The following is a 14,138-nucleotide window of genomic DNA, read 5'->3' on the forward strand; positions in this document are numbered from 1 at the left end:
ACCGATGCCCCGGAAATGGTCCCAAAAGGCCGTGCTCATTGCCTGACCCCAATTTCCAATCGAGTCAGCTGCCCCGCAGTGACGATAGGGGATTGGCCTGTGAAAATAGGCGGGACCTCCGAGCTCAGCGACTCGTTGCATACTTACTGACAGACCCCTTTTAAGCCGCCGTCGCCAGCCGACCAAACGACCACCAGGCGTGTTTACTACTAGGCCTACTTAACTTACACAAACGGTTATTTTGACAATTGCCACAGTGACGAAGGAGCCATGTCAGCCGCACTGGCCTTGAGCGCCAACCCGTGTATGTGTATGCTTGTTGACAAGAAGCGTGTCAGATGACTGGAAGGAAATGAAGCGCTTGCAGCACAGCACACTCGTATCGCAGCGCGCATGATAAATCCGGAAATAATAGCCAAATCGATTTGAGTTGCCTGGGATCATGGCAATCTTCGCGGAGAACCCTGCCATTAAGGACCTGTTGATAGGTGTTCAAAGGAACGAACGGATTGGCATGAACTAGCCCCTGACCGTTAAGGCATGCGCCGCTAGGCGCGCCCCATTTACACCCAGGTATTCCTTACAACAGTACAATATCTGGACAGATCAGTTCCATAGCGACAAGGAGCCATTTGATAGATATGAACTTTACTAAGCGATGAAGTATTTGGCGACGACACTCCCTATTGTCCGGTGTTGGATTCATATCAAGTACTGAACCGCCAATCTTTAAGTGCATTAGAAGCTAATAAAACAACATGCCATTCGCGCGTGACGTTTGGGGAAAATCTGCTATCGACAATCGCTTGCTACTACAGATGTCGTTCCTTTTAAACTCACATCGGAAGGAGATTCGGACCGTTTTGGTGTTTTAATTATCCCTAATAAATCGATGCAACAACCCACTTTGACGTACCTCCTCCCTCATGGACAGGGGGTTAAAAATCGACAAGGACATTGGCAACATAACTGATCAACCAATTCGAAACTAAGATAACGGTCATCATAGTGTCCTGTACATCCCGAAGTAAAGTGTTTGTCATATAAACTCAAGATGGCCGTTGCGGTCGCATTGCCACGACTGCTGGTTTGGCTTTCAGAAGCGAGCATTAGGATTGATCCATGGTGGAGCACCTTGAGTGGGAAGCTACCAAATTAAACATGGCCACATTGGAAAGCCAGACGTGCGATCTCATTTTTCCTAGGCACTGGTACGTCTCTAGCCGCGAAGGGCTCGCTCGAGGCGAGTCGCGGCACCGGCCGTAACGAAAGCCTGCGCGCACTGAAAGACAAACCTAGGAAGCCAGTTCCGTGGCCCAAAGAGAAGACACCAAGCCAGCTTGAAGAAAGGACCGCCCGCGGCGATGTCGAAAAACATCCAGAAACGAGGGTGGAGCTGCCGAGAAAATCCGGAAAAGAAACGGAGGCCCAGGACGCCGGACGGCATGCCTCGGACAAGGGCGTGGTTGCCGGGGCGCCAGTAGTGCAGAAAGAGCGTCGCCACCGATCCCAGCGTGCCGTAGAGTAGTATGTCACGAACGCTCCGACCGGCCTTGAGTGGGTCTGGCCCCAGAGCACGCGGCAAAAGGAAGTGGTTAAACGCCGCGGCGGCAAGCTGGGGCAGGAGGATCGAGACGTAGCCCTTGACAGCCTTGGGCGCCAGGTCGGCAAGGAGATATCGCCACAACTGCGGACTGACGATCGCCCGCTTCCTCTCGCGGGACAAGAGCGAGAAGCACAGGGTTGCCGGCGCCACCACTCCCAGGGTAATTCGGGCATAGCGGATAGGTCCGTTGTTGAAGAGCTCATAGAGCCGGCCCCCCTCTCTGGCGACGGCGACCTCCACCGGCATTAATGGTAGTCCAAGCTTGGCCAGCACCTGATTCATCTGTTCATCGAACTCGGGGTCCGGCTGAGGGTCGGGCAGGATTGCACCCGCCAGGCTGATAGCCGTGATGACACCCCCCACGCGCTCGAGCCGGCGGGGCTGGAAATCCACAATCGCCTTGAATGATTCCTGTTTAATTGTTAGCTATTTAGTCAGTGTATTGAGATGCTGGAGAGGGACACTATACCATTTTGGGAGGACAGCCGTGGTAGTCCAGGTCTAGTACTCGACCAGTTATTGGTGTTCAGAGGGGTTGCGTCTGTGTTGGCAAATTTATTCTAGAGCAACGGAAATAGACAAATGTGTTTTTGTAAAAATCTGGAAAGCCTGAAAATAAAGAACGGTGCAAGTACGTTCTGGTTCATTCTGGACCATTGGCTCTTAGATTACGACACAATCCAACGCTTTCGTTTATGTCAAACCGTGAACGGAAAAAAGCTTGTTATCCAAGATAAGCACCACCAAGTACTTGTACAGGACCAATTCGCGAACTATTCTATACCTGAGTCCTATCGGATGTGTTCATATTGAACGAACATTGAAACGGGATGGTCTAATTAGTCTGCTGATTCCCTCCGTGGGCAGTTTCTTGCCGTGGTTTTTCACAGTTATTGTACGGTAACACAATGTATGGTCGAGATAGAAGTTGATTGAAGCTTGGTCTATCTAGTCACAAGGCCCACAACGACAGGATACTCGCATTAACCCTATAATGGGGTTGCCCTACAGTTATCCCATTAGTGGCAAAAGTGTTCCTTCCACCAGAGAGTACACTGTACATAACAGGAACTACTTGATGCTATTGTCATAATGGTTATCCCATTCAATATAACTCTTATAATCCAATAAGCTTTCCTGTTAGTAAAATACCGATTGAAGAAGGGAATGGCCTGGCGATCATCACTCCAATACAAGATAGAGTCAATGGAATCAAATACTCTTGATCTTGCCGTACTTGCTCTGCCACTCCTCATTGACATCCCGGTAATCCTCCGGACCATACGGATCCGTCCATTCGGCCAGGAACCCCTTCTTCCTGTGCGCCGGCAGCCCCAAGTCGCGCAGCAGCAGGTCGAGGTACGGCACCGCATCAAAAATGAAGTTGGGGTTCTTACTGCCCCAGTCGGTCGGGTAGCGCCACCTTCCAAAGCGGTTATACAGGACCGTCTTGTAGCGCAGCTCCTCGAGCCCCTCCTTGCCGTCGGCCGCGCACGCCGCCGCCGGGTCCTGCGCCAGGGATCCGGCGAAGTAGGCGCTGATCCACAGGCCCTGCAGGTGCGCGGTGATGGCGTTGCTGAAGTTGGAGATGATGCCCGTAAACGCCACGTCGCGGTTGCGCAGGAACCGCTCCGAGGGAGGGACTACAAAGTGGTGCAGCATGTACGGCGTTAGGGGTCTGCACGGCGTGACGGCATCGTCGCTATCGATGCCCTTTTGGTCCGTGAGGGGCACGTAGTATCTGTTCCAGACAGGCTGTTTCCTGAGTCGCGGGAACTGAGCGAGAATTTCGTCGTCGGCCCTTTTGAGAAGCGTCTCTTGATTGGCCAGGTCTTCCTGCTGGAGGGCATGCTCCGTCGGAGTGTGGGGTAAGCCCAGCTCCTTCTCGATGCCCTCGGGCAGAAACTTGAGCGCCGGTACATGCTTCCAGCCGGTGTTGGCGAGAAGAACGTCGGAATTAAGTATCGTCGCGTCTGACAAGTGGATTTTTCCGGGGCTCAGCTTGGTGATATCGCTAATGTGGACCCGGACTTTCCCGCTTCGGACGAGGTCCAGGAAATCTGTGTCGTAGTTGAGGATACTGAAGCTGGCTCCGGTGAACATGGCTTCCGTCCAAGGCTTGAGCTTGGCCGTTTCGGGGTGAGAGTCGAACTTCATCAGGGTCAATGCGTCATTCCCGAGTATCTTCCAGAAAGCGTCCACAATGACACGCCCGATGAAGGTGCCGTGAAGAAGTTGCCGGATAGGGCTGTAGCCATCCGCCCAGCCCCAAATGCAGGGACTGAACCAGGTCAGAAAACGGGTATCTATGACTTGTTAGCACTGAGACCAATGTAATAAACACCTGAACCTACTCGCAAGCTTCTCGATCCACTTCTTAAAGGGTGTCACATAAGAGGGTGCTACCCAGCAAGGGCCATGTCCAGATGCTGGCGCCGGTTTGGTTAGTACAGTTTATACAGTTACGCCAACAGAATAGTCATCGAATGGAATAAACATACATCGTATGACCCAGTCGACAGCGACCCCAGCAGTGGCATAAGCGTAGACCGCATCCCAGGCAAATTTGGTTCCACCAAAAACAGTGACATTCTTGGCGGTATGTAAGGTCTCGCTGTTCTGCTTGAAGTATTTGCCGTGGAATATCTTGCCGCCGTAGTTTTCCTGGCCTTCGAAATGGGGCAGGAAGGGGTCCGAAGTGAGGCCAGTGGCGATGATTAGCCTCCGCGCCCTGACGCTGAAGCTGCTGCCGCTCGCATCTTCCAACGAGAGAGTCCAGCCTCCAGTATTGTCGTGGTGCTCGGCCGACTGGACCTTGGTCTGAAGGCGGATACGATCTGCGATGCCGAACTCCTCCGCATACGCCTTGAGGTACCTGTTGACGACTGAAGCGGGGATGTGCTGGCCCGACTCGACACCGAAAGTGGCCGTGTCCATGGGAAAGTCGGGGTACTCCAATGTTCCCAGGAGGTTGTTCGTCTTGAGGCCAGGGTACAAGCGCTCGTCGGCCCAGGTACCACCCAGAGACGCTTGGGAGTCGAAGATCGCCAGCGAACCCTCGGGCTGGGTGCAGTGGTACTGCTTAGCGGCGGCCAGCCCATACCAGCCTTTCAATGCGTCAGCATTACCATTGACGTTGGATTGAATTCAGTGATGATTACCGGCCCCTATAACGACACAGTCGTACTCCTCCATGATTTAAGGTTACTTGTGTAAGCAGCCACGCTCTTCACGGGAAAGAAACGATTGGGTTTTCGGTTTTGAGGTGCGAGCGGGAGTTGGGGTTGTGCTGACGTGAGAAATCGACCTGCAGAGTAAGCTGACGAAAGGGATAGGCGGTCCCCACTTCGTGCAACCACCCCGGATAATATCACGGCACGGAAACAAAACAATTGGCGAGGGTTGTTGATTCTACATTTGCTTTTTGCCTGTACATCCCTAATATGCAAGTCTCTAATGTTCGGTCCACTGATATACTCACCCTACGTCATCATGACCAAATCCATATAAATCGAGATAACCCGTATAGTTTACTAAGCAATTGCATATTGGAATCACAGTGCTGCACTGAATCTCTTCTCGACATTTCTATTCTAACCGTGAAAATTTCCAAGCTGAGTTGACATACTTCAAGAGCTACGGCCTTGATAACGGTAGGGATGGTATGGATCACCCAACCTTGTCGCGTCGCTTTAGACGACAGAAGTGAGGATCTGCAAGACAGAGCAAACGGTTCTTGAATGAGAAGGTCCCACCTGGTCGAATCGGTTCAATATCATAATCTCTGACCAGCTGCGCCACGACTTTGCAGGTCTCGAGGTTCGCCAAATTTCGGCCGGGACACTGGTTGTAGCCCGTGCCCCACTGAGAATGGATGCCATGTTAATACAAGAGTGGGCTCGGACATCTAGAGAAAGAGACGAGAGAGGTATGGATACTTACGTGCATCAGATAGGGAGCAATTCGTTTGGCCTCTTCCGGATCCAGCCAGCGGTCCGGGTTGAACGTGTCCGCATCCGCGCCGAAGACGGAGCGACTGGTGTTAATGACCCAGGAGTTGACGCTCAGAACAGTCTATGCTCATTGGTGAGTAAACCCTAACAGACTCAAAAGGCAGGAATGGGTTCGGCTCACTCCGGAGGTAAATGTTCTGCCTCCAATTGTGAACCCTTCAGGGGGTACTATCCGAGAGTATGCCGATCCAAAAGCCGGATGGCACCGGTAAGTCTCCTTGATCTGCCATGACGCCAAGGTGTGAGTAACTGCAAACATAGCTTTAATAATAGGAATTTAACTTACGCAGGCCTGCAGGAACGGCAACCTCTGCGTCTCCGCAAACGAGATGGTCTCCGACAGCTCGCCCCTGCGCTGCGCCCCATCAATCTCGTCGCGCAGCCTGCGCAAGATGCGCCCGCCGCTGGCGTTGACCACAAAGTGCAGACAAGCCTGGATCGTGGAGCTGGTGGTGTCACCGCCCGCCCCGACGTTGGCGAGCGCCGCGTTGCCGATCTCGGCCGCCTCCATGCGGTCCGGGTGCGCGTCCCGGACCGCCTCCCACTGCGCCATCATGTCGCGGCGGACGTGCGGGTTGCGCGCCCGGTCCGCCATGGCCGCCGCGACCGTGTCGTAGATGTGCGACGTCGGCTGGATGCCCAGCCGGCTCAGCAGCGGGTTGCCGAGCGTCGCGTGGTGCGCCGCCGGGTACCGCCCCACGAAGCCCAGGTAGGTCTCGAGGTAGCGCGCGTTGGCCACGGTGTCGCGGATGTCGCCACCCGCCGCCAGGAAGCCGAAGGGCTTCGAGAAGGTCACCTCGCCCAGGACGTCGAAGGTGTAGTAGGTGATCCAGCGGTTCAGGTCGACGACGGCGGCGCCGGCTTGCTTCTGTTCCGGCTTCTGGGGCCGGCTGATGCATTCGTCGAGCCGCTTCTCCAGGAGTTGGACCAGATTGTCCACCTGTGGCTCCGAGCGGATGATGTTGGAGAGCGCGTAGCCCGCATTCACATTGCGGCTCTTGCGAATGTGCTCCTTGGGATCGCACTCGGACATCTGGTTGACGTAGTTGTAGTCTGGCAGGCTGAATACAGAGTAAAAGTCGGTCTGGTGGCACACGTGAGATTCCCGTTCAGGAGTGAGGGGCTAGATGAGAAAAGCGTTGAGTGACCTTCCTGAGGTGCGCTTGGAGAACCTCTCTGGCAGCATCTGGGTCTCCGACACTGACTTCCTTTTCTGATACCCGCACAAATGGCCCTATGGTTATATCTAGAATCAGTCCTGGTCTTTACCATATGAATCTGTGGTCGTATCTACTGCTCACCAAGTCTGCGATGCAGTTTGATCATGGCGACGTGTTCGTCGCCTTTGACCAGTTGATAGATTTGCCATAGGCCTGTGAACGAGGCGAAGAAAGGCCCCGGAACATCGCGTATCGAGGTGAGGTAGCGCCTCTTCAGTGAAAGCAATACGAGAACGAGCAACGCCCCCCCTGCAGCCAGCCAAATTGGTGACGAGAAAGCCATCATGTAGCCCAGGATAATATAGCAAGTGTCACTATCATATGCTGCACACAGTTTATGTTGAGGAGAGGTGCGAGGGGTAGGGAGTGATTGAAGGACCCCCCCACGCACGGAAAACAATAAAGAGCAAGTCCATGGAATCAATTTGATGTGTTGTGCGGCGAAGCTATGCCGGTATCGTATATGCAGGGGAACGCTGCTGCTCATTGGTGGATTGTCGTGGGGATTTCGAGCATCTTGACTAGCGAACCAATCACATTCCGCTGGTGAGCCGAGGTTGATAGGACCCTGTCGAAGTCAACTAGCAATGGTAATGTTGCGTGCAGCAGCAATAAATTCAAGCCGCAAAATAACCCCATGTGAAGCATTCGTAGTTTTATGTAGTATACAATCGTTGTCATCATACAGCCCCTGATTGTCTGCCATCCTGTTTTGGAAACCCATCTCTAGGCACTTACGCACACGCCCATTAAAGAGTAATCATACAAAACTATGCCCAAGCGGATGCCACCTGGTTTTGGCCCAACTTCCGAGACTCCCTGTCCTGCACCACCGTAACCTGCGTTGTGCGAACAATGCCGCCGCCAAACGGTGCGTCCCCGCTTTTCGGAGCTTCATGTAGACGCTCCATCGACTCGGACCTGTCTAGATTGTCTAGCGGCACACCGGTCTCGGCATCGTCAAACATGCTGTCCTTGTTGCGTTTGCGCGACAGGTTGTTGTAGGTCGAGCGAGGGCCGCCATGAGGGTAGCTGGGCCCGGTGCCCGACAGGGTGCTGCCAAAGACTTTCCGGAGGAGGGACGACTCCTTGACGATGCGCGGCAGGCTCGGGGCGCAGGCCACGATGAAGCCGCACGTCATCTCGGCCGTGCACCACAGGAGGACCGGCGAGGTGTAGAAAAAGACGTCCTTCTCGGTCGCAAGTGCGAGCGTGTCGACAAGACGGAAGACGGAGCAAACCACTCCACTATTCAGGCCGTTTTTTAGCATCGTCCGGCTCATAACATACAGGAGTGCTGGAGAAAGATAGGCTACTTACAGCATACCCAGGCTGAAGACGAACGCCAGTCCGACCTTCTTCTGCATGGACAGGTTGAGGGACCAGACCACCTTCTGGGGCAGCAGCACCATGATGACGTCGGTCACGAAGTGGGTGCTGGCCGAGACCTTCTGCAGGATCGGGAGCGGGAAGCATTTGGCGTTGGCCACTTTCGTTATATTCCAAATGGCCTCGTGGGGGATGCACTGTACGTTGAGGAGGATGGTGATGACGACCAGGACCAGGGACTGGAGGACGACGATGAACATGGAGCCCCACCAGAAGTAGCTCTTCTCCCACGTCCCGGGCAGCACGAACAGTCGAGACCACTCCAGGGGGATGGCGATCTTAATGAGGCCCAGGGAGATCGAGTAGAAAACACCGAAGAGGAACGCATACTGCCAACGAACCCAACATTAGCTTCTCTGTGTACCCAACGTTCAAAGGCCTGTTGACAATAAGAGTCCGCTTTCACATACATATAACGCCGAGATCTCGGACTCGACGGTGATATCCCAGGCGTGCACGAAATACCCGGGGTACTGAAGCCACATCAAGTCGGTCCACACCGCGGCGACGAAGACGCCATAGGCGCAAACGATCAGAACGTCCTCGGTATTCAGCTGCCTCACGATACCAAATCGACCGTAGAGCCTGGCCGCCACGGCCAGAGTCGAGACAACCAGCATAAGACTGATGGCCCCCAGACCGAGAGCATTGTTCTTGCTGGGCGGGGTCGATGAAGTTGGAGACCTGGCCGTCCGGGGGCGGCAGCACCGAGGCGGAGAGGTCGATTTCCATGTTTCTGTCAGGAACCTGCTTGACGACCAAAAAGAGGGAAAGGAAGTAAGAAGAAAGTACAAAGAAAAAAGCAACGCGCAATTCAGAAGGGCTCGGGAGGGACCTCGTTGGCTTGAAACGAGAAGGTTCTTCACAGAGGGCCTCGAACTGGGGAGCGGAGCCCTAGAAGTATGTATATGCCCAATAAAGCACGCAGGCATCACGCCAAAAGCATATCCGGCTGATTGCGCCGGCAGAATACGGGAGCAGCCTCAGAGGGAAACCCAGGGAGAGAGAACCATCTGCTCGTACGGGTAACTTCGTGCGGAGTCTGCTCGTGATGAGATTCCTGAAATGGCAAACAGAGAAAACCGCAATCCCCGTCTGAGATTTCTCGTCGTCGCAGCCATGGTACACCATACCTTGGAAACCTCGGAGAAGAGGACTTGCTACAGTATGATTCGACGTGAGCGAGGCATGGACTGGCATGTAACGCTCAACTGCTATTATATTGTTTTAGGGTTTTTAAAACACTGGTACGTGCAGACGACTGTCACCTAAGTAATGGTCCAGGGTAGTAACTGCCCGCACGAGCAAGCCACGGATACTGTAGATTCACATCTCGTATCCAGTGGTCGGCGAAAATAAGGGCGGGTAGGGCGCGAAATAGCCTAGCAATTGGCCAGCTGCAATCCCATCAGTAATCCACATACAGAAGCATCTCCGGCCAATACGAAATCGGCTGGCGGAACACGGGACCCCTTGTCGCTTCCTGACTCATCAACCCCGACGTCTGCCCTCCGAGGCATGGGCCCGGCGCTGCGCCCCACCCGCATCGCAGCCCAATCCACTCCATTCAACAACCAGCAGCGACGGCCTACCCCTGACCGGAACCCCGACTTTGCTATGCTGGGCAGATGTAGTTGATCGCGATACATAGGCGAAGCTGGGACCGAAGGGGGCCAGACTCTGCCACATGAAGAGCCAGTTCAGCGGAGCTCCCGAACCTTATCCGGTTTGGTTTCAGATACCGTTTGCAAACGAGACCGTAGCAGTTCTGCTTCGCCCAGGAAAGGTTGCATTTTCGGGGATGCCTCATGCGATTGCAGTTATTCAGACCTGCTCCTTACCTTCTATGGACGGACGAGGGGGTTGTTCTCCATTGACCAGTAAAGGCTCAGAGTGGCGTGAACCAGATTGTGATAGGCCTTGGGTGGCCAACGATGTAACCAGGACGTGGTCGTGCCCAGTGATATCTCGCAACGCTCGCATCAACAAAGTTGGGTCGTGCTGGGCGGGGAAAGAAGAAGACCCTCTGAGGGGACGAGACAGAACCCTGAAGAGGATACTGCGCGTTTTGCAGTGCTGTGCCGCAGAAACGTCGGTCAAAGCAGCTCTGATCGGCTCTCTCAGAGTTTATTTCTCGCAGCTGTCGCTCAAAGCTCCCCAGGAGAGGTAACAAAACTTGATTATAGCAATCATCCCATACCGGCGAGGTCCAATTGAGCCAGAAACACAAACTAGCACCTCCCACATCACACAGAGTCGCAACCATGGTCGTGACGCACCGCCAGCCCAGACAGGAAGAACACGCCATTCGTCCCACGGGATGGGAGAATGACCCCGAGGAAGAGCGGTTCCGGCTGTCTCTCTTCGACCCCATCATTCTCGTAGTCTACTGTCAGTTCGCCCTCTATTTCCGCCTCGATGACGCCCACAAGGACGAAGCGGCCCAGGTGCTGCAGCAGGGCCTCGAGAAGACGCTGAGCCAGGTGCGCCACCTGTGCGGCACCATCGAGAAGGACGAGGGCGGCGGCTTCTCCTTTGTCAAGAAGAAGGGGACGACGGTCCGCTACGTCGTCCGGTGGCTCGAGGGCCCCGAGTACCCGTCCATCGACGACTTGGAGAGCCAGACCTTCTCGTACAAGTCGCTGGGCGCCGACCCGGGCGCCTTTGCCCTCGACGGCATGCCCTACGGCGAGGGCCTCGCCGTGTCCAACCCCAACAACAGCCCCACCACGTCGGGCTTCCAGCTCAACTTCGTCCGCGGCGGCGCCATGTTCAGCTCGCACCTGCATCACTGGGCCGCCGACCTCGTGGGCTGGCGCAACTTCACGCGTCAGTTGGCCGACAACTGCCGCGCTATCTGGGACGCGCGGGAAGCGGCCGGCAGCGGCGCCAGCGAGCCTCAGTGGCCGTCGTGGGACCCGGCCTGCATCGACGTCTCGCGCTTCACCAAGCAGCTGCCCGCGGACCAGCTGGTGGACGGCCCGCCCATGGCGCCGCGCCACCGGGACCTGCCCCCGCAGGACCAGTTCGAGGCGGTGCTGTTCCATCTGCCCAAAAGCAAGGCCGCCGCTTTGAAGAAGCTGGCGCAGCCGGCGGAGGAGGGCGGCGGCGCTTGGGTGTCGACCTACGACGCCATGTGCGCCTTCGTGTGGCGGCACCTGACGCGCGTGCGGGCGCCCTATTACGGGGCCGACCCCGCCGCCGTCGCGCCCTGGTTCGGCGAGTCGGTCGATATGCGCGCGCGCTTCCATAACCCTGACCCGCCACGGCGCATGATCCGCAACATGCTGACCGGCGGCTTCAGCGAGATGGCGCCGGCGCACGTGCGGCTGCCGACCGTGGGCGAGCTGGCCTCTCCGGACAACGCGACGCCGCTGTCGCACATTGCGATGTACGTCCGGCGTCTTACCGACAGCGTCACCCAGGAGATGGTCGAGGGGGTGCTTGAGTACATCGCCACGCTGCGGGACCAGCAGTCCATCAGTTTCAATCTCATGGCCAAGCCGCCTCTCTCGCTCTTCATCACTGACCACCGCCCGGCCGACGCGACGGCTTGTGATTTTGGGATCGGGCGCCCGCTGACGCATCGGTTCTTGACGGGTGATGGCGTCTCGGCGAACTTGGTGTTTGTGTATCCGCCGCAGGCGAGCACGGGCGACGACGATGACCAGGGGACGATTTGGTCTATTGGAAGTGAGTTGCATCGATAACACGGCCCCTTTTAAGTCAATCAATGTGATCTGTGATGGGTGATGGCTAATATGATAACGTGTACAGTGGAGAGGGACCTCGTTCCCAAGTTGCGGGCTGATCCCGAATGGAGTCAGTACTTCGAGTACAGAGGCGTGGACTAAGTTGGAGCATCGGTGGCTGGTGTTTCACATTTATCTTTGAGATGCACTCTGATCAAAACCCTTGTACTGCACAACTGCACAATCGTGCATAGCTAGCGGAAGGGAATGTCCATATTGACTCATCAGCAGACCTCGGCCTACTGCAATGTTACACTTGTCTGAGCTAGCGGTTCTTCTCGGGTCTTTCAGAAAGGTTCTCTGTGCCATGCTAAAGCGCTGCCCCTGCATTCGTGGGCTGCAGTCTAAAGCGGACTACTGCCACTCTTTGAGGCACGAATCCAGCCACACAGCAGTAGTAACATGTAGTCACCACGTTTCGGGAAAGTCCAAAACATATCGTACCCGTTACAAGCGTACGAGGATATCCAAGTCTGGTTCAATAGTTAAATGTGCCTGGGGGGTATTCAGTGCCATCGTAGTAGTCCCAATGACAGCCGCATTGTGTACCTATCGAAATATCAGTGGATATGAGACTTCTAGCGCCAACTAGCCGGGTCTACTTACAGTGTATGTGACGACTGAAAGGTTTCTCTAAAGTTAGTGTTGTCGAGTCTTCAATAGCAAAATGTTGACCACTTTGGATGAAATATACTGACCAGCCTCTGTTCTTTTGCGTCGGCCTTCTGCAGCGGGGACAAGGGGTTGACACTTCCAAGACCGTTCGCTCGCCCTGCTCCATCTCGCGGTGCCGAGCCAGTCTCCGCTCTTCTTCCTTGCGGGCCAGGCGTCGCTGCTCCTCGATCCGGGCCCGCTCTGCTGCCGCCCGCTCCTCTTCCCGGCGGCGCGCCTCGGCAAACTCGAATCGGGCCTTGGCGGCCTCCTCGGCGCTCATGAGGGACTGCCGCAGCGTATGCTCCGCCTCCCGGATGCGACGGTCGAGCGCGGCAATGTCGTCGTCGTAGGCCTCGTCCCGGTCTTGCTCCCGCTGGGCTTGGCTGCGGAACGTGGCGTCGGCGAGGTGTTGGTCCCATTCATCGCAGGTGTATCCTCGGTGCCACTCCATATGGTGCGCGAAGCAGAACTGGCGGTTGCAGCTCTGGCAGAGCACGATGGGCTGCCGCGGGCCTTGTGGGTGGACCTGCCCGGACTCGCAACCGCTCAGCGGGCACCAGACGAACTGGCCGATGCTGGACAGGGTCTTGTACATGTTACGCTCAGCATTACTATGCATGTTCTGGTAAGTAGTTGAATATAGGGCGAAACAACTTGCTTTACTTACAGTCTGAGGCTGGCGGGGTCGACGAATGCCTGGACATCGCGGAATGTGAGAAGTTGCGGACATTCGGGACAACTGATCTCTTGTATGGTCTTCTCCTCAAGCTGGGACTGTAAGGAAAGCCGGATGCAAGTCAGGCATGCAGAAGCCACGTGAGTGCAGGAATAAGACGTAGGCCGTGCAGAAAACTCCTTCAGTGGCTTCGTCTCAAAGCAAATAATACACTCGCGGTTCAACGCCAAGAATGTGAACAGTGGGTGTTCCATGTTACTAATACAGCGATGAGCCCGAGTAAGCGAGATTCTAGATATGTCAGAAAGAAAGATAGCCGAGGCTGCCACTTACATGCTTGTTTCGGAGTCGGGTCTCTCCATCTCCTGTTGCGCACGGGGAACTGGCGAAATATTCATCCAGCAAAGACTGGCTAAGGGGATCGTTTTGTCAAGTGCGGATGTGAAACTCATTGGAGACGAGCTAATCAGACACAGAAACTTGTCCGACTTTAATAATTCGAGTCTTGCAATGCCTTAGATACATGATGCCTGAATTGCAACCTTGAACCAGCCTAGTTGCTTCCAATATGTTCACCTTATTTCGGCTGCAGTCAACCCCTCAGACTTTAGAACAGCTGAAAGAAAAAGATGAAGATAAGTGTCTGTTAAGAACCCGCAGGGAAGCACCGTGCCGCATAGTGTAATTCGTGCCCCGGCCCGACTAGTAAGCTCAAAATTAACTCCATCGACTTCCGCGACGCCGAGAAAAAGGCTAAATAGCACTCCATGTCAATTCATATCTGGTTCATTTTCTAGGGTATACAACATCGTGTAGTCTAAATCATAT

At 55.1% G+C, this 14,138-nt stretch overlaps 6 protein-coding genes across 6 annotated transcripts; 1 reads left to right on the forward strand and 5 right to left on the reverse strand.

Annotated features, from left to right (window-relative positions):
* Positions 1 to 1,219: 1,219 nt before the first annotated feature.
* PG985_000832 (uncharacterized protein) lies at positions 1,220 to 2,078 on the reverse strand (the record flags this gene model as incomplete). Its single annotated transcript, XM_066820601.1, has 2 exons — positions 1,220 to 2,017; positions 2,076 to 2,078. 2 exons carry the CDS (start codon positions 2,076 to 2,078, stop codon positions 1,220 to 1,222), a joined length of 801 nt encoding a protein of 266 aa, XP_066691480.1.
* Positions 2,079 to 2,818: 740 nt separating this feature from the next.
* On the reverse strand, positions 2,819 to 4,801 carry PG985_000833 (uncharacterized protein; the record flags this gene model as incomplete). The annotated part of the gene is made up of 4 exons (XM_066820602.1): positions 2,819 to 3,912; positions 3,961 to 4,035; positions 4,108 to 4,713; positions 4,768 to 4,801. 4 exons carry the CDS (start codon positions 4,799 to 4,801, stop codon positions 2,819 to 2,821), a joined length of 1,809 nt encoding a protein of 602 aa, XP_066691481.1.
* A 474-nt stretch (positions 4,802 to 5,275) lies between these two features.
* Positions 5,276 to 6,945, reverse strand: PG985_000834 (cytochrome P450; the record flags this gene model as incomplete). The annotated part of the gene is made up of 5 exons (XM_066820603.1): positions 5,276 to 5,470; positions 5,549 to 5,680; positions 5,906 to 6,742; positions 6,792 to 6,853; positions 6,921 to 6,945. The coding sequence occupies 5 exons, from the start codon at positions 6,943 to 6,945 to the stop codon at positions 5,276 to 5,278; spliced, it is 1,251 nt and encodes a 416-aa protein (XP_066691482.1).
* Positions 6,946 to 7,609: 664 nt separating this feature from the next.
* Positions 7,610 to 8,960, reverse strand: PG985_000835 (uncharacterized protein; the record flags this gene model as incomplete). Its single annotated transcript, XM_066820604.1, is given in 4 exon segments — positions 7,610 to 8,136; positions 8,167 to 8,557; positions 8,639 to 8,852; positions 8,869 to 8,960. The coding sequence occupies 4 exon segments, from the start codon at positions 8,958 to 8,960 to the stop codon at positions 7,610 to 7,612; spliced, it is 1,224 nt and encodes a 407-aa protein (XP_066691483.1).
* Positions 8,961 to 10,492: 1,532 nt separating this feature from the next.
* Positions 10,493 to 12,082, forward strand: PG985_000836 (transferase; the record flags this gene model as incomplete). The annotated part of the gene is made up of 2 exons (XM_066820605.1): positions 10,493 to 11,921; positions 12,006 to 12,082. 2 exons carry the CDS (start codon positions 10,493 to 10,495, stop codon positions 12,080 to 12,082), a joined length of 1,506 nt encoding a protein of 501 aa, XP_066691484.1.
* A 345-nt stretch (positions 12,083 to 12,427) lies between these two features.
* Positions 12,428 to 13,564, reverse strand: PG985_000837 (uncharacterized protein; the record flags this gene model as incomplete). The annotated part of the gene is made up of 4 exons (XM_066820606.1): positions 12,428 to 12,529; positions 12,587 to 12,613; positions 12,675 to 13,245; positions 13,302 to 13,564. 4 exons carry the CDS (start codon positions 13,562 to 13,564, stop codon positions 12,428 to 12,430), a joined length of 963 nt encoding a protein of 320 aa, XP_066691485.1.
* Between the last annotated feature and the right edge of the window lie 574 nt (positions 13,565 to 14,138).

The sequence above is a fragment of the Apiospora marii genome, assembly GCF_038362585.1.
Source record: "Apiospora marii strain CBS 49790 chromosome Unknown utg000001l_segment0_segment0, whole genome shotgun sequence".
Classification (NCBI taxonomy): Eukaryota; Fungi; Ascomycota; class Sordariomycetes; order Amphisphaeriales; family Apiosporaceae; genus Apiospora; species Apiospora marii.